General features: G+C 39.1%; 1 protein-coding gene across 1 annotated transcript in view; it reads right to left on the bottom strand.

Moving 5' to 3' along the window:
• Positions 1-20,146, bottom strand: part of GRID1 (glutamate ionotropic receptor delta type subunit 1) — a 513,295-nt gene that overhangs the window by 28,604 nt on the left and 464,545 nt on the right. The window contains 1 exon segment of the mRNA XM_017746337.1: positions 3,389-3,584. Within this exon segment, the coding sequence (XP_017601826.1) occupies positions 3,389-3,584 (196 nt within the window).

Here is a 20,146-nt window from a genome sequence, read left to right on the forward strand (position 1 = left end):
ATTCCTGCCTTTTCCGTGGCTCTCCCAGTGCTGCAAAAGCTGTGCCTTGCCCATGGGAGGTGGTCACTGTGGCTGCAGGGATGCTGCTGTGTCTGAAGAGACACCTCTGCTATGGCAACCAAATGCCATAAAAGCTCACAGAACTTTCTTCCACTGCCATCCTTTAGTTTTCAGACAGTCAAAGAGAGTAAGAAAATCTCCATGAACTGGAGAAAGATAAATGGAATGGGGACAAACCCATGAAATACCTGTCTGTGGCATAAATAACCAGCACTCCCTGTTTTGCACTGAGGTGGCATTGCTTTGTTTGGCATGTGCAGCTGAACTGTGATACTGAATGAAGAAAAGGAAAGGAGAAGGAGGGATGAAAGAATAGTAGTGATTATTTTCTTTTTTTGCATTCTGTCAGGCAAGTCCTCATTCAGAAAAATGTTTTATGGATCTTTTTATGCTAGAGAGTTTAGAGTTCCCATTTCCTACGAAACACATTTTTAAGTCATATTTACATCTCTTTCATGCAGCAGTATGTGTTTATGGATGGAAACTCTTATTGCCTTGGCCGACATCAATTCTCCTTTAGAAAAAAACCAGAATTTCTAGCCATAATACTTGACATGGAAAACTTGTCTGTTTATTCAGAGAACTCAATAAGCTAGGAAGAGTGACACTTAAACTATAAGCACAATAGTTTAGTTGACAATGTTATTAAATATTAATCCCAATTTATGTAGGTGTCTAATCAAATAGCGGCCTCGGTCATCTTTGGGGACTGAAGTAAAATTTAGTTGTTGTTGACATTAATTGAATGAGCTGATCTAGTTATAAAAAATCACCCTACAACACTGAAATCAAACTTAGTATGAAAAGTTATTATCACATAGATAGGATGGAGCTGCCAGCTCCATACAGACAATATAATTGGTATTCTCAACTGCCTGCCAATCTACAGTTACATTTCTGGCTTAGCAAATGTAGCTATCATAAATGGCAGCATGCACTAGGCTTACAGAATAAGAGTATTTACAATTTCATGGATAAAGAGCATCCACTGCCATGAGAATGTTACAAAAGAAAAAAGAAAAGTAAAATACTCTACATTTTTCTAAGGTGAACTGTTTTATTATTGGCTTAAATGCTAGGGTACGTAGACAAGTACTTAATGTCTCTATTTTTCCTCTAAATGATACGAAAACATCTCAAAAGAAGCCTCATTTTAATAAAGTGCTGAGAAGATTAAGAAAAAAAAAAATCAACCACTGCTGTGGATACAAAATGCTGCTAGAAAGGATTTTCTTGCTATTTTCTAAGTCTGTGAGAGACTTTTCTCTCTCACAGAAGAGGTAGCAGAGTTATGTAAACAACCAAACACCTGCAGCCTTGAAAAGTCTTGTTTATGGTACAGTAGAAAAATATTTTTACAATGGATATTTTAGGATTTTAGCCAATCACCCCCAAGGGGTGGCTGATCCTTTGTCCAATTAGACTATGAAGAAAAAAGTCTATAAAAGAGTTTGTAATGTAATTAAATGAATCAATCTTGCTGCTCAATTCCTGCCTGCTGGATCTTCCCTCCTCCTCCTCCCTATGGCTGCAGGACACAGTGATATACCGTAGGAACCAGGCCTGTGGTAATATTTGGTGACCCCGACGTGATTTGCACTCTCTGGTGTGTCCTGCTGCTGCAAGCCAAGCTGAATTCCTCTAGAGGTACGCTGCTCCCCTTTCCCCCCGGGACCAGGAGGTCCAACAGGACTGAGAAACGGCGAACAGCGGCTCACAGAATGACGCTGTCGTACTGGTCTGGAAAGGTGTGTTCAGCATATTGCACACCTCCATTCCTGAAAACTCACTTCTGGAATTATTAACTTGGGCTGCCTTGCAAGGGATTCCCATGGGCAGAGACACTGCCCTGGACTTTGCCTTATGGCAGGAACTTGGCTGTGCTGTCCGACACGAGCTCCCGTCTGGGGACCCAGCAGTGTTAGAATTATACCAAACCTGGCGTTTGTTATTTATTCTGCTGACCAACCTCGACTGTGGCAGCAGAGCTGGCTCGCCTGTTTCAGTAATACACTGCAGACCTTGCTATTGCCAGAGCTCTACCTTGTCCCATGGAAGAGAGGATTTTGGAGCTGAGGGCAGAGGGCTTTGGGGAAGATCAGCTGAGAGACAGGCAAAAAGGCAGGGTGAACCCAAACTTTTGACTGAATACTCCTATGTTAAAACATGAGAGTGTTTGCATAAAGATTTTATCCAGAAGTCAAGCAAAGAGTAGGGAATCTTTTGCTAAAGGAATTTGAATTGGGAAATGGGATGGCTTGCATTACTTGTGTTCATCCTCTTTACGGCACTGTAAAAACAGGAGATTTGGATACTTTCCCTCTGACTCTTCCGAAATGGTTTCAAAAATTCAAAGTAGAAAAAGGAAACACAAGCCCAAACCATTTTATTATTTCCCATGTACAAAAGCATAAAGAACTAGTAAATCAGTGTTTCACTGACAAGAGTGTCTCTGATCAAACATTCACTATGGTAATAACAGCTTGTTTTATGAAAAAAATCAATTGCTAGATAAAGAGGACACTTTTCACTAAAGGAGCAGCAGCACATCAAGGCTTTCAGCATGCCTGCATCCCTTCTGTGTAACGTACTCCTGGACGTGTGTTTGATGTAAGGTACTGTCTGGTTTTGTTGAGGTTCAAGATGGAGAGCAGAGGGGAGAGGCAGGCTATGAGAGAGAGAGAGGGGATTTGTAATGGCCAATATTCTTTATCACAGTACTCAGAACTAAGATGCAGCATCCTAAGCTGTTATACACCTGTCCTTGAATCCCACATTAATTCTCTGTTCTGGAAAAAAACATGTCGTTTTATCTGAGAGAAATAAAATTTTGGTAAAACACGCTGTCATGTGAATGCATTTTTCAAAGTCTGGAATAAACAAAGAAAAATCTTGCATTAAATTTCTGTTTTAAGAGAAATGAGTATACGTTCTGCGAATCCCTTGATTCTTACTCATGTTTCCAATCATGAACTCAGAAAAAAGAAAACAAACTCAAATGAGCAAGGGACAAGAGTCAGTACTGGATAATGTAAAGAATTACATTCAAAAAGGCATTATCAAAGCTCCCAAGAAACTGAGAAACCTTAGGACCAGATCCAAAGAAGGACTTACGTACTGAAGACTTAGGCAGAGCTGAAGTACTTTAATTCAGAACAATGACACCAAATACGAATCTTATCTGCCATCGAGATACTAAAAGGAACTTTAAATAAGAATTTAGGGGGCTTTTAAATGACTATAATTTTTTTCCTGTGACTTAACGTTAGCTCCACAGAAACAACATTGACACAGAAATTAAATGAAAAGCCCTGTGATCCAGTCTTACCTTCCTGATGCCTTCAGAAGGGTTTGATACGCAATTATCTGCCCCATTATTCTTACTGATAGTCCTCCACAGTTCAGCAAATGTGTTATCCTGCTCCAAAGGGTTGGTCCCTTTTGCTTTAAAGTATTCATACACTGCTGAGTCCCTGACTGTACCATAAGATATATCCATTTGTTTGGACAGATCCTGAAATGTTCTGAAATTCAAGCGACATTGAGAAATTAGTATTATGTAGTACATTAACAAGATTGCATTAATTAAATGGTTTCTTTCTATGTCTGTCATTCTTCAGAAAACACTTACCCTTACCAAGTAACATTTCCATTTCATTTCTCACCATAAAAGAAAACGAAGTAGCTATTTAATTGTACTGAGATCATATGATTTTAACTACACCCAAGCTCTGTTTCACCCCAGTGAAGATTTCTTTTTTTTGACAGATAACATTCATGTTAAATATGCCACCATGACTGCACAAGAATATAGTGTGATAAAGACTTACCTGAACACAGGAAAAACTCAGATTATAAATATAAACTTCCAGCCCCATCAACTCCACCAGAAATACCTTGCAGAATTCAGTGGAATTAGTTGCAGTTATACCAGTGCTTCCTCTGACTCCAAATCAATACAATTGTTTTAAACAAACAAATAAAATCTTGCTTCCAATTTCCACTAAGTCTCTCTTGCTCTCTCTTTTCACAGCCTCTAGTAAAACAGGCATTTTTCATTCACACAGAGGCCTAACTTTCATTTACTCATCATATACCACTCTGGAAGTGTAAATGGGCCTCACCCTGAGTGGCTGTGAATGCACAATTTATTTTCAAATTGTACAGAATGTAATTCACTCCTGTTTTACAGCCTTTTCTGCACCAAAAGGTGTAAATCACTGCCTGCATCAATGAAAACCAGCCCAAGCTTCAAAACATTTAAGGTGGTATCACTGCCATCAGAAGCAGCATCCTGGCTGTTTTCCCCCTCTCAGACATTCATTCCCATTCCCATGCCTTCTTCCTTTGCCATCAAGTATCACCTCTGTGCAGTGCCCCCATTTTTCCATCTGAGCATACAAATATACAAACACACATTCGACCACTGACCACCACACACAGCAGCAGGGACCAAACCGGATCTCATAAATAATGGCTTATTTTCTGCTTTATAAATGTGTGACTTCACATATTAACAACATGCTTCTGATATAGCCAACTAACACTGCTTGACATCATTTAAACTAAAGCAACTCTCCCTGCCTCACCCCTGCCCCCCGCCTCCTTTCTTTTTTCCAAAAACAACCTTTCTGAAACAAAAACTTCCTGATCAATAGATTTGAAAGGCCTACTGTCACCACCTCTCCCACACCTCCAGTTTCTGGAGCCACAAAAGCAGAACATTTTGGTTTGCAGCTCGTGCAGATTTTTCACAATGCTCCTGAGGAACCTTCCCTTGGCCCATGAGCTAAAGCTGTTTTCCACAGCTGAAGACTTGTCATAGACAATATTTTTCTGCCACCCTCTTCCCTGTTTCGCTGGGGAGATGCCACTGCTGACACCTCACATGCCTGTAAGATTCCCTGCTAAACTATTTAGAGCAAAGCAATCTGGGCATATACACAATGCCACATAAAATATGTAGCAAACTCTTCCCTCTTCTCCCTCACATCACCCTCAGGCCTCCCAAGTTTAGCTCCCAAAGGCACCCTTTTCTGGGACTCCTGGCATGGGAGCCCTGTCCCCAGGCTGCAGCTCCACAGGGCTGCCTCTCAGCACACCCCTTGCTCCAAACTCTTCCAACTCACAAGCTGCTTCAAACAGTTTAAGTGGTTTAAGTTCTTAAATTGTGTTAAGGACTTTTTATCATTTTAAGCTGTTAAGCAGCTTTAAGTAAGACTGTGTGAACAGTTTCTCTCTATATACATTGCACACTTGTGGATTTAGGCTAACTCTAGGAGTTCCACCAAACCCCAAACCTCCTGTTATTTCCCTAGCTCTGTATATGGCAATTGATAAAGTACAACACAAACATCCTGGAAGTTGCTGGAAATTCAAAATGCTAATGAAAAATGGGAGAATTTTTTCAGATTTTATTTCTTTCTATAAGAATCCTGAAAGGTCTATTCTGCTCCCCTAAATGTTTCCTGTACATTTTATGGAACCCTTTTTCTTCCAGTCTTGATCTACATGATTACATGCTGCATTTAGTTCTGTCTTTATTTTTTAAAGTAAGTTTCATCACATCCTAGGGAACTGTTAAATCCCAGGAATAGATGATTTGGCTGTTAAAAGACACATATCTGCCTACAGGGCAAAGAAAGGTACTCGATATACACAGGAGGGTTTCCTGTGGCAACCCTTCCACACCAGATTTAGTGCAGAGATCTTGGTGTGTGTAAGAAAGCATTTTTGGTAGAAGCACAGAAGCAGAAATATGTTTAACTAATATACTTTAACACAGCTTGCAGCTGGTAACAACTTTACAAATGCCTACTGCTACTCTGTTTGAAAGTTTGAACATGAGGGTTCGGATAGTTAGAAAAATAATTAAACCTGCAATTTTAATACTATCAGTATTTTCTGTTTTCCTTTATTGCCATGGAAGCTTTTACTCAGAAATTGCATTTTGTTTTAGCTAAATTGCACTTTATTGACAATCAGTATTTTTATTTTAGCGAAATTACATTTTATTGACAATCAGTACTGCACAAGAGCACAGTACATGTTGCTTTACGAGCAGCACAGTTTGTGCAATTCTCTAAGCATCACAGGGCAGAGCGAGCAAATCTGGGATTTAAATCAAGCGCTTGCAATAACCACACAAGCATACAGGTGGCAGGGAGTGAAGCACAGCTGTGGCCTGGGTGTGGAGTAAGGTAACTACCCCTTCAGCCAGCAGCATTTCCTTGGGACAGAATATGTGGAGTATTGTGTGTCTGAAAGAGTTCTTGCAGCGCACTGTTGGATGTTTTGGACCACTTAGCCAAAAAAAAATCCCAGAAATTATCCTGACAGGGAGTGGTCTCAGCCACAGTTCTTACCCAGTATAAAAAATAGCTCTGTGCTGTATTTCTGCAGTGCAAGTGGAGATGATGCTCAGCACCTCCATGGCCAGAAAAGTGGTCTAAAGATTTGGGCATGGTGGGCATGGGCACATACATAAGCGATATTGAATGGAGATTAATATTTCCTACTCTTACAGGGTGAAGTAAGACAATCACAAGGGCAAGTTTTAAATACTGTTATTTTAACTCCCTCAGATTTGCCTTTGCCAGACAAAATTATTCACTGCTACTTTTCAGATACTGGCTGTATCTTACAATTTTGTCATTTTCCAAAGGTAGCTGCTGTCATTGTTCTTAAGCTTTATTTCTGCAACCAGCTGTTAGCTGGACCCATCTCCTTTAGCCACTCAAATTCTTGTCTCACCTTCCTATGGCAAAGATTTCATGCATTTAATATACAAAATTATTTGCAACAAAAACGTGCAGCATAAGAAGATGCCCCATTACCACCTCAGTTATTGGATGTCACACGCCATTAAAGGCTCTTTGTAAGTGTGACTAAAGATAAAGCCAGTAAAGCAGAAAAAAGCCAATGTTCCTCACTTACAGTTACAGGAGCACAACTTCAATTTGTAGATAAATACATCCACTGTGTGATTGCTATAATTGACAAGTACATGTAAACCAATTGATTTAAGTAAATGTATCTGCAGTCAATGTAAAGAAAAATTTTTTCTTTGAAACCTGTATTACCAGCCAAAATATTTAATGCCCATATTTATGCTTACTAGATGAATGCAACAACTGATATGTATTCCCAGTGGAATTGCAATTTCTTCATGCAGAGTCAAATGAAAACTGGGCTCTCTGCTTGTTTTGTTTGTTAGAAACTTATTGACATAAAACAAACGCTGCAGAAGACACAGACAGGCAATAGCAGTATTGGCATTCATAATTAGACCACTAGAAGTAATTGCCAGAAAAACAATACTGGTTAAGATACACTTTTTGAAGATGTTTTCTTACTTGTAAAAGCCTTGTGTAGCTGTAGATATACAGACTAAAAATATGCTGCCAGTGTGGGTTTATTTTACTCTGTTACTGCTATATGCCCAAGACTTCTGCATGAATAAAAAGTGACAGACTAAACTTGACACCAGGTGCTTTGAGGTAACTGCTGATCAATTAACTCAGCAGGAGGTACTGGATCATCAGATGCGATCGAAGCATTTTTCAAAAGAAAAACATGTTCCTGTCATTTCAGAAGAAAAAAAAGGGGGATTTTTTTTTTTTGGTAGTGACCCTGAGATTTTTGCTCAATGCAGCATAATGTTCTAGGTGATGGCTGCCATCAAGATAAAGTGTCCCAGATATGATGAGGCTTTTTAAGCTGCTCTGCCTAAATGAAGCCTTAAAAATGTATACATAAAATATATAGTACAAGACCTAAATTTCTATCTTTAAATGCCTTGAGGCTAGTTTATTTTCTTTTAAACTTTTTTCTCCAAAAGTTAGGAATTCATTACATCTACAGAATTAAATATAAGTGCAGTTCCTAACAAGAACTGTTTTCTCCACACAATTATGTGAGAGGGAAATATGTGTTCCATGGACTGGGAAAACAGTAAACCCAGTAAACTTCAAAGTAAAAATAGAAGTATCTGAACTGATTTGAACAAGCTTATACCACCACTGCAAGCCTAAGAAATACGTATGAGCTGAAACCTAGAATATAAAATCCTATTTGAAAGGAGATTTATTGGATAAAGTTATACCCAGTGGAAAGCAATGAGCTGAAAGAGAATTCTGCCTACTGTGAACTGCAGAAAAGTGCAGAATTTTGAGACCTAAAATTGCTCAGAACTCCTCCCTCAAAGGAAGAATTTTCCATGACAATGAGGACAAATAAGAAAACGGTGTTAGTTGTTGTCAACCACATCAATCCACCCACTGAGAGATGAACTTGGAAGCCAAGCAAGCCTTGCCAGATCAGATTCTCATTTGTAGATGCCCCCAGAGAGAAAAGAATCAAGGTTGAAGTGGTACTGCAAGAGTACAATGTCTACATGAGCAGATCTTACCATTCAGAACCTCAGTCCTGACCTGAGTCCTGATTCATTTTTATATCCTCTTATGAATCTGCAAGGCAAAGGATTTGAGCCTCAGTCCATTGTTCACAAATGGACAATCTTTGGAACTACAGTTTTATGTAAAATTTATGAGTGGGAAGGGTAAAGCTTGTCTTCAGACATCCAAAACGGAGTTCAAACTTTCACAAAAAGACATCCTCTAGAGCTAATCTGCCCAAGTTGAACAGTTTAACTGGCTGAAGAGCTGGAAGAAAACAAAAATTCCCTCTGTTATGGATATAAAGTACCACTAGGGGATGATAGTCTCATTGACACAGACTTGCATGAAGAGTTTCACTGTCTTGCTAAATGCGAGTTAAAAAAGCACAAGCCCACTTAGAAATGGAAAAGATAGCAGTTAGTGTCTCTAAACATTAGTGCAACTGATATTTCATGAGCTTTCAGTTGTACAAGAAAGGGGGATATAGTGGCTGAACAATGAGGTAACATTAGAACTGACCTATCTTTAGCACCTACAAGTCTAAAAAGTAAATATACTTTAAAAAAAAAAAAAGTATTATGACATATTTTGATAGATTTTCAATGCTTGTTCCAGGTACATATAGGAATGTTAAACAATGTGTGTTAACCTGGACATACATCAACTAAAAGATGGACTACTTTAAAGATTATTCTTAGTGGGGACAATAAAACTGTTCAAGGTATTCTTAGAATGGCAGTAGCCTTAGCACAGAGAATATTAAAATGAAAACAAGTTTATCTCCTCATCTTATAACCTTAGACTTCAGAAGAATTGGGTCCATGATTTTAATATGGACATCTCTGATTTTCTTTGAAATTATGAATAAGAGTAAGCTGGGCTCTTAAATCAATCCTTAAATTGTCAACCTCTCTATAGTGACGTGATCAAATTCCGCATTGTTCCATTTCACTGCAAGTCACTTTAAATGCTCTTAATTCTGTCTCAGTGCAGTGATGTGCAGAGCAACGGGTTTCTTCACCAAATACTCTTAAAAAAAATTTAAGTTTAGCAACAGAGGGAGTCCAGTAGAGATCAGCAGCAGTACTTGCATGCTTAGTATACACTTTTCTGGGTCAAGTCCTTCCCCAGCAAATATATACTGCTTTATAGTTCATATGAAACTCATTTTAACTGCTCTCCATGAAAAACACCATCCACTTTAAACAAAAGGTTTAGCAGAAGAAGCCACATGGGAGTTTCTACAAGGGAAGCCATAAGTATTGACAGATTAGACGACACTGAATCAGTGGAGTTGCAGCCCTTCACAGCAGGACTGAACATTTCCAAATCACAGGAGGAGACAAAGAGTGCAGACAGTCAGGGCTGTGTCTGCTCTTGTCCGCATCGGTGGGGCAGGAACAGCTGCTACACAGGATTTCAAAGAAGCAGGGATTTTCTCCAGTGGCAAAACCAATCAATTGTCACGTGTCACAGAACACGTTGCCATGTCAACCACCTACTCTTACTACACTTAAAACAAATAGTGATTGAACTCCTCAGCAGGTAATGGCACTGCAGCAGCTTTTTTCATGATCATAATGGTCACTGCTGCCAGTGTGGCGGCATCTCTGAGACTCTCACTGGATTGGGACTCACTGCCCTATACTAGGTGCAACCAAAAGTAAAATGTAACATTCAGTTCTAGGGAAAGGAAGCTAAAGCCAGCTTTATTTCTGCCCCAGGAGGGAGGGGTTTGCCACACATCCTGCATGCCATGTGTGATGGCAACAGTTCTGTCACCCACCCAGTGCAGGATTAGGACCCTCTCTCCCCTACTGCCCCAAAGAAACTTCCTTTGTAGGCTACCTAACAGACTCAACAGGTAGAGCAGTACTGCTGAGACCAGCCAAATTAGTCATGCACACAAAAGCACATGCTCGAGGTTTCCAGGACTGGAGACAAAAATACAAACAGGAAGAAAAATGAAAAACAAAATAGACAGATCATATTTACACAAAGCACTAGAAGCACTGAACTTGTACAGCCTCCAAACAGATTTTATTTCTTTCAAATGACTTCCAGTAGCCTCTGTTCCTAAATGCAAAGGGAAAGACAAGTAAACTAAACTAAACTGTTTTCTTAACTCCTGATACAGCAATGACTTCCCTGCAGATTGTTTTCACTGGGACTCTGCTCCTGCAGAGCTACTGCCTGATTAAGTTTTAAAAGAAGGGAACAGAATGTAAACCCACTGAAATGCAAAGACAGTCAAACCATTAATAAATGATACACTGTCATGTTTATGATTTTAGTAGTCATTAATTACTAGCTACACACATTGTATTGGCAAAACATTTGGAAGCTTTGTGCGCTTTCTTAGAGTCTGAGATGCAGCAGAAATACATTCTATTACCAGTACTTGAATCTGCTTTACTGATCTCAGAACAATCTGCAGCACTTTTGCTGAAGTCAAAGTGTGGAGGATGTAGGACAAAACCCAATACAAGTAGGCTGTGTCCCATTGCTCATGTAAGTTCTTAGTATCTTCCAGCAGTTTATTTAGGAAACATGCCCATTTTCAAAAAAGGACTTAACATTATTTCTGGCTGTGAGACTCAAATTTGGATCCAAAAATCAAACTGGATTCTCATCATAATCAGTAAAACAGGTTCTTCTGTAAACAAAATTAGACCTCTGGGTATTCCTATCCACTGCTATTTCTAAATTATGCCCTCAGGACCACCTCAGCAACTCCAATCATCTGCAGTGATCTGTGTGAATGTGACTTGACTTGTCACTGGATCCTAAAAGTTCATTTTGCCTAGAGCTGACACTGGCTCTACTCCAGTACTGCACATAAAGAAATCCGTTAAACAGCTAGAAATAAGCTAAACATCTCCTGTTTGCCAGTCCAGTGTTTCTAACTATACTTCCAACCCTTCTCCTCTCCAAAACTCCTCCAGGCAATAAAAGCATAAGTCACTTAGATTGCGGATTTTTTCCATTAGCTAGCATTCTTTTTTTTATTTTGGTGCTTATTTGTAATTTATTTTTTCTTTCTGGATGTCCCATGTTCTCTGAATTGTTATCACATTGTAAAGAAACCACAATGGTCCTTACTGTGCAAGTTATGATTGTTTAGCTTGAAATGTTTTCAAAAACATAAAATAGCGTAATAAACAATTCTGTTAATAGTGGTAGCAATGGAAACTAGTTTCTGAGCATTTGCATCTCAAAGCTGGATCCACTGGGCCCCATAGCTTGTGATCCCTGGATGAAGTTTCTCTTGTGACTGTTTATGATGGTATATGAATTCATCTGATGTCTAATTAAGGGATGAAGTCAGAGGGCAGTCTTTCCTTTATATTTACAAGGGCTGTTTACAGAACCCCTTTTAATCACTCCATTTTTCCATATTTCTAGAAACTTAACTACCCTGAGATATTACCCAGTTTGTCCACCATGTTTGCAATTTAACAATGAAAAGTATCAGACTGACAAAGAGACACTCAAGAGCATATAACACATTAGAGTCTCTTCTCAGATGCAGGCCCGGGTTTTCAAAATCTGGAGCTTTAATTTGTATGCTCAGATCCACATTTAAACTGCTACATGACTGGGCAGATTTTCAGAACAGATCAAGGAAAGATTTGGCACAACAGCACATCTGTACAACACTGGCAGATTCAGCTAAAAGTCTGGAAAGGGATTCAGTGCAGCTATGAGCAGTTGCTGTTCATCCTGCAAATCCAGAATAACCAGACCCGCTAAAAAATCTGGGTAATCCTGGATCCTTTATCCATACTCCATATTCCATTCAACAGCAAACAGGAAATTAAAATGCAAAGAAAAGGTGAAAACATCTCAAGAGCATGTTTGGAAGAAAAAATACTCCTGTTTGGACTACCTTTGGGTATTTTCTTGCTTTACTTTTAAACCACTTTGCCACTGTGGCCTTTCTCTGAGTAGCTTGAAGGGTTAACATGTCAATTAAAGAAAGGTATTCTACTCCTTAAATTATTAATTAAAATAAGAACTGCAGCTGGTGTTTAACAGCACCTCAGTCCCAACAGCAGGTTTTAGTCACTTCACCTAAATCAAATATATCATAAAGTTGGCATGAAAATCATATTGTCTGAATCAAACACATCTGGCAACTGACACATGCTTTTACCTATAATGAAAATAACAAACTACCTATTATATACACAGATGCACTTTAAATTGTTTGCTACACTGATGTCTTCTACCGCTCCCATTCAGAAGCTAAAAATCCTAATGAAGATTAATGATTAAGATGTAGAGGGAAGAAATTGCCTTCTTCCTTTTCCACTGCTGTTTTAAGTAGTGATAACGCTGCCGTTCTGTTTTGCGCTCGGATGACAAAGAGCAGCTTTTTAATTAAATAGAATGGGGAAGAGATAATCTTGGCTTCTTGGTGCTGGCTTATAAAGTCTTTACTTGGGGTTAGTGGTACTTTATACAATGACTGTTAGGCTATCATTAAAGTCCATGAAATCCCAGTGTGGAATAAGGTCCTACACAACTCTTTACTAGGTTTTGATTTACCAGGAGCTGCTGCATGTCATCAGTCTCATAGCTGGGGTGGAGGGGCTGGATGAATTCAGGTCTGTCAAAAGTACAATGTGACGCTGGAAAACAGCTTCACACCCTTGCCTTACCACAGGGAGTCAAGCAGAAGCTACCGCTGTTGACAGAAAGAAGAGGAGAAAACAGAGGGGCTCTGAAGAGGCACCTTGATTGCCAGAGCATGTGCTGCATACTCCTGGGAAATCCAAATATAGGGCTCTTCATTAATACTGAAAGCACATACAGCATTCATCAGTTATCACTGATGTCTAAAGTGCACGCATTACATACGCATATTTTAAAGTCTGGATGCACACTTGCTGTTTTTCAGAGGACCCAGACTGAGCACACAGTGTGTGGTGCACTTCCCATCTCATCCTGATGTACAGCAAGGTAAACAGGAAGAGAGGCCTTACTGGAGGGGTACACCTTACCCTTTGTCCTCTCTTCCTGCTCACCCTGAACACAAGTCTTCCTGAATACTGAACCTCATCCTAGAAAGCACCAAAAAAGCACATCAAAAACAACTGGCTGTTCATTATATTGTGATTAATTATTTTATTCGGGTAGCCTAATTATATACTTTGAAATATGAGCTTGGAAATTGCATTATTGCCATATGCAAGAAACACAGTATTTAACATCCACCCCATTCTAACTGATGGTTTTCTGTTCTTTTCTAGATAGGCATGACTATTCATTAAATCAATTAAATTAAATCAGTGGCACATTCTCTGGTTCTAATGGTTTAGAAGGCAAACAACTTCAGTGCCTGTGATTACATTTCTTTTAATGCAACAAACTTTGTCAGCTGTATCAAAACAGCTTTTCTGAGGCAACACCATTCTCTCCCTCATCTCCAGAAGAGTCTGGAAACACTCTTGTATTATATTATACAGGGGGCACACGCACAGAAGAAGAGAACATTGCTGAGTAAGGCAGATGAGCCCAGGAAACGGAAAGAACACATGCAACCCTTCTCTTAGCAACACAGTACTATTCCAGTAAAGTTTTCTTTCTCTCCAGAAAATACTTTGCAACATAAGAACTGAGAGGAAAGCACCTATGGCAATAAACAGTAGTATCTTAGTTCCCAAGGAAAATAAGTTCCTTTCTCCCCATAACATCCATAAGCTGCATTGATTAAAAATGTTTTGCTGGGCTTTTTGTTTGGTTTGGTTTGTGGCTTTGTTTGGTTTTTGGGGTTTTTTTACATCATCAGGACTAGTTTCTAAATCTCTTTATAAAGATATTCAATTTTTAAAGCCTTTTCTTTAAATGGCAAGTTCACAGATTTTCCCTTCATGGCAAGATGGTTGATAAATATTTTAGAATGTATTAGAACAACTTTTTTTCAGCAGATGAAATATCATCCTATGTTTCACTTAATGTGTTAAGAGTGTCAGGTGTGAGAATGAATGATCTTCTGTCACGGAGGCATTTACGAGGGGAGTGGCTATTTTAGACTAAAAGTGTTTGCAAGATGCTGGAGCTCAATATCCTGAGGCAGAAGAAAAACCCAAACAAGATTAACAACATAAAAATAATGCATTTCAAAAGACCAGACTCTGTAAACATCAAGAACTCGAGGAGAAAGCTTCTTGGGGTGTTGCTTTAAAGGATAAAGGCTACAGAAGGGCTGGCAGTTCCTGAAAGATACCATATTAAAGACACAAATGCAAACTATCTTAACATGAGGAACAATTAAAAGAAATTATAAACAGCTGCAAGAGCTGCTGCAAGAGCTCTTTCAGGACCTAGAAAACCAAAAGCATTCTCTTTAAGTTTCAAAGGGTAGTGCAACCATTTGACTAGCTAACCCTACATACTATAAATGTATGGGAATTGTGCAAATGCATGAGATAAAAAGAATCAAGAAGCAAAAATAAATCCTCCTCACAACACCAGTAAATTTAGTTTGCATGATTTGTCACTGCAGAAAGTCATTTGGTCATCCCTTGACTGAAGTTCCAGTGTCCAGAGCAGAAGTTGGAAAAATTACCTTTGCTGTCAGGTGGGTGAGAAAATCTGATGCTGAACTATCATGGTACAAAAATGACAGAACCCCTGCTCATGTGAGGATGTTGGTGACGAATTATGCAAGGTGAGAAGACAGTTTTTTTACATGAACAAATGAAGCATTTCCCAAAATATTTCAAGAGATTAGCAGAGTTGGAAGCCTACATGTCTGAGCTGACAGTAATTAAAAAACAGGTACAACTTCTTGTAAGTGAGAACAAGTGACTTTCAACTTCATCTCATGGTTTTGCAGGAATTAACTTACTGCCATTAAGTGTTTACTAACTATTGGTAGTTTTGTGAATACAATTTACTTGTTCTGGCTTCAGGAATGCTCTCAGAGAGACCTTCTGGTAATTTGTAAACACTATATTACCCTGTAACAGAATCACAGAATCATAGAATAACCTGCATGACTTTTATAATACGGCCCACTGTTACATTAATGACTGATCAGTACAGATAAATTATATAAAATACAAGTTATTTTACAGGGGATTTGGTTTGGTTGGGATTGGTTTGATTTGGTTTGCAGGCAGCTGCTGTGCATTAAGATATCTGCCTGAAAAGTGGAAAAACAACCCCACTGGCCAGCATCTTTAATGATTGCTCAGACATAGAATCATTTCCAAATAAGAATTCACTACAGAGTTTTTCTTCTTACTCCTGTTTTTTGTCTTTAGAGATGATGAATTGAGTAATTAGGAGACATCTGAAGCTTTAAGGCCATTTCTGTTTGATTTGCTATAGTAATAATTATTTTGCCTTTTTAATATCCTGCTATATTAGATCATATTATCAGTTCATATAAGACGTTATATCAGCTTCTTGAGAGAAAAATAATAGAAATATAAGTATCCTATTGAGCAAAAATCTTCTATTACTGTGTTATGTATTGTTTATCCCTTAGGAGTCAAATAGAAAATATAACCCAACAAAACAAGTCATAGGTGCTATCCATGTAACAAAAAGAAACCTCATCCTACCACAAGGAAGGTGTAAGTCAGGGGCCAGTGGGATTTAATGCATGCAGAAAGCATACAGCTACTCTACAGACAGCCAGGGAATAACCTATATTGATATGAGACAATCTAACCCAAAAGGTGACTCCATCCGAGCTGAGGAGAGACTATTTATCAAATATCAGATTTAAACCAAACCTTGTACATTTTGATGGGCTGTCCTGAGGGCTGCTACTCTTGCTAGATTTTCATCCTTTCAAAGCAAAAGAAAAAAATAATAAAGGTTTTATTACCTGCACAGATGGTAGATTTTGCTAATGTCGTATCCAAATCATTTTCTTCTCTAAACTGTACATGCATCTGAATTTTAATGCCTCAACCCACCTCAGTCACAGAACTTCTCAGAACCAGAACAAATGAAGAGATGCTATGATATAGGTGTCTCAAAAGTCAAGCTGGAGAGGTGTGGAATCACAAATCTCTTGGTTTGCCATTGATCTCCAATATATGCCACATTTTTTAATGGCAACTGGAGAGATGGAACGCAAGCTTGATTTTCAGCTGTGCATTCTCATTTTTCTCAGAAATGTCCCTGGGAAATATTTGCACTTAGATGCTTGCCGGCTTGTTCAATTACAGGAGTAATTAGGATCTATTTGAAACCGTGCTTGAACGGCATATGCCAACATTCAGAAAGCTTTTCAAAAGGCTCCAGACTCTGTGGCTTTCCCAGCAGCACCCACTGGGCAGCACCATCAATAGGAGTGAAATGAAAAGACAAACAATGGGAGCTGGAGCACTGGCAGCAGACCAGTGTCTTGTCCTGAATAGAGCCTGAAGGCAAATGCTGGCAAGCTCTGGCCCTGAGCACTGCTGCCCTGCTGCACCCAGCATCTCCCAGGAAATTTCACCCCTGTGCTCCAGACAGGGAATGTTCTGGAAAGGAAAAAAAGTTTTGAGTTCTTGCTCATTCACTTGATTCTGCCTTACACTATTTTTTAGCCTTCGTTTTTATGGAGGGACCTAATCTAGTTATTTAATGATTGAAGCTTTTGCTCACAGGCCTTTAATAATAATCACAATAATTACTTTTTATCATGCTCATTCATACATGCCTCCTGCCAATGTGCCTGAGGTGCTGCACAGACACTGCAAAACACAGTACAAATTAAACATAAGAAAAGAAAATCCAATGAAATATTTAAAAAGCCACATATGATATTAACAAGACAAAGGCTGCTTTCAAACATGAGGAATTTCAAGACAAAATTGCTGTGAATACAGAGGGATTCTGGTGAGGTTCTTGCCACCAACCCTATCAAATCCACTTAACTACAGCAGATGAAATGTTTGTTCATTTCCCTCTGGCCAGCATCTTCCAAGTACTTTTCTCATTTATTTTAAAATATTTTGAGATTGCTTCTGTTTTGTATGCATCCCAGAAAATCTTTTTTTTTGATACCTGCAGTGCTACTATAATATGGTCATTTATGGCCATCATCTTTAAAGCAGCTAAAATGACAACATGCCATATAAGAAAATATTATTACTGCGTTATACAGAAAGAGAACCAAGACAGAGATGAAGCTAAGCTTGCCACATCAAACAAACCTTGTGGTAGAAAAAGAATGTGCACCCAAGTCTTCGTGCCAGCCTATCACCCCAACTAAGCTGCACTAAATCTTCAGCTGTCACCAAAACACAAGAAACTGGGGGATTAAAATAAAATAAGATAATCCCAAATCATGAAACAACAGCTGTGATCTTAAAGCAGATGTATTATGCATTTGTATGCAGTCTGTTAATGCATATAATACAGATGCTTCTCAAGGCATCCACAGCATGGGGAAATGTTAAGGATCAATTTGATAAAATCTTAAATTTAAATCCTTTTGAATTTGCAAATAGAATACCTTTTTAATGTCCTATTTTTCTTGCATGATTCTTAACCTCTTGTCAGACAAGCTCTCCTAAACCTGAGTTTCAGAATATCTGTGCAGCTATTGAACTGCATGTAGTCTGCTTGTTAACAAGAAATGAAGCTGGAATGTGAGTCACTGCTAATTAAACTCATAATTACAAATGGAAGGTCAGACAGCAGATCCAAGAGCTGTTTGAAAATGTAGTAAGACAAAAGAAAGAACAAACTCGCATGTAATAATTCTGCCTTACCTGGCACACTGACCCATTAGAAGACTCCTCAGTTGCATACAGTACTGAAGGCAAATATTAGAATAATAAATGCAAATCATTTGGGTTTAAATGAGTTTGTAGAGGATTAGCACAGGCACTAAACATTACCTAGATTTCTTATTTTAAAAAAAAAATTGAGAATTGATCATTTACAAAGTTAGAACATGGATCACAGCTCCCTAACCTGAGCTCCAAAGTAGTTGCCACCAGCACATTCACATTCCCTTTTTCATCCTGAACTGGATAACATCTCTCTCCTCTGCCCAGAAGGGGCCAGGAAATCTGCTTGATGTTTCACTGCCCTGCCTGTGGACCTCCAGAAACACAGAAATCCTGAGATAACCATGACATTGCCTTTGTTCCCTGGTTGGGAGGTGGGGCAGAGAGAAGATGGGAAGTGCAGGAGGTAATTTGGACAAAGGGATTAGAGAAGCAGCATTAAAAGATCAACAGGGAGCAGAAGTACCAACCACTAGCGAGTGAAAAATTGAGGGTAGCCAAGGAAGGAACACCATATTTCCTGTTAGCTTTGATCTCCTGAGGGGATAGAGGTTTTCATGTGGGTCTCAAACTCCACATTCAGACCCTTCCCACCACTGTGTCACACCAGGATGAATGATGGGCATGCAGAACACAATAGGAGCAAGGAAGCATGTACTGCCATGCCAGACCTGAAAGCCAGTGCATCTTCTTGTTAGCACACTTGACATGAAGCCCTTGAGGTTTTGGGAAAATCTAAGGAGAATAGTTTTTCTTTCCAAGTTAAGCATGTTTCTTACTTGGGATCTAGGCACCTGGACAAAAATTCCTTCTTTGGGATTTACAAAGTATCTGTCAGGAAACAAATTCAGGTGGCAGATCAAAGCTGCTTTCTGCCACGCCTCTGACTCTGGTATTTCACCTTTGTATGAGCCACATGCAGCCTCTGAAACTCACTGCAGGGTGGAATAGCCTTGTGAGACTTGCCAATGCCAGATTTAAAAAGCAAAAAAAGTATTCTCTTATCAGCAGGCTTTCATCTCACATGATAATTCTAAAAAACTGCCTTCCAACAGTTCAACTTCGCTTCAGTGAATGTCTCACCAAGCCCCTTCTAATAAATATTGTTTATGATTTCTATGACACACTTGTTTTGCAGTGAAATTGTGGAGGCAGTGATCACTGGATTGATTGACACCCAGTTATTCAATCAAACATACTTTTTTACATAGTGATTTCAGTAGTCACAGACCACACATGCCAAATTTGATACTGAAACAACTTCTATTAGGCATTTTGGAGAGGGCTTGGGAAAAAAATCAGTCTCGTAATGAAAATCTTAACTATGTGGCAGCTACTGCAGCACCATAACACTTATTTCTCTCCTGCTGACAATTTGGAGGCAGCAGCACTGAACACCAGAGGACTTCTCTATGGAAGGAGAGATAACAGCACACATTTACTGAGAGGATGCGGGTTGTTTTCCCTTAACAATGGAAGTACACACAGATGGATTTGGTAGTTCTCAGCTGGTGAGCAAATATTCCGCTCTAGCTCATTGTGCCTCTTTGGGTGGCAAAAATGGATTTCACATAAGTATTCCTTTCTGGGTTCATGAAAGACAGAATGTGGGCAAGCTGAGTGGCAGAGATAGGCAAAAGCAGCCACTGAACATCGTATGATGTAAAGCCAGTTTGTACTGGCAGCCAAGGCACAAGGCCACGATTAATTCATGTAAGGCAGTTATTTCCTTTCTCAGAAAAAAATTTTGTTCTAAATCTGACTAATCATACTATAAGCTGTTTCACCTAAAGAGTGGGGACATGAAAATATATCCATCATAGCTCAGAGATGGATGAAGGTTCAACAGAGTTTTCAGAGAAACTACTACTTTACCCTACCTCCTCTCCCCGAAGGCACCCCAGGAATGATTTGGGTGCCTAAGCCACAGCATCCAGGACC

Source organism: Corvus brachyrhynchos, unplaced genomic scaffold (genome assembly GCF_000691975.1).
Source record: "Corvus brachyrhynchos isolate BGI_N302 unplaced genomic scaffold, ASM69197v1 scaffold279, whole genome shotgun sequence".
Lineage (NCBI taxonomy): Eukaryota > Metazoa > Chordata > Aves > Passeriformes > Corvidae > Corvus > Corvus brachyrhynchos.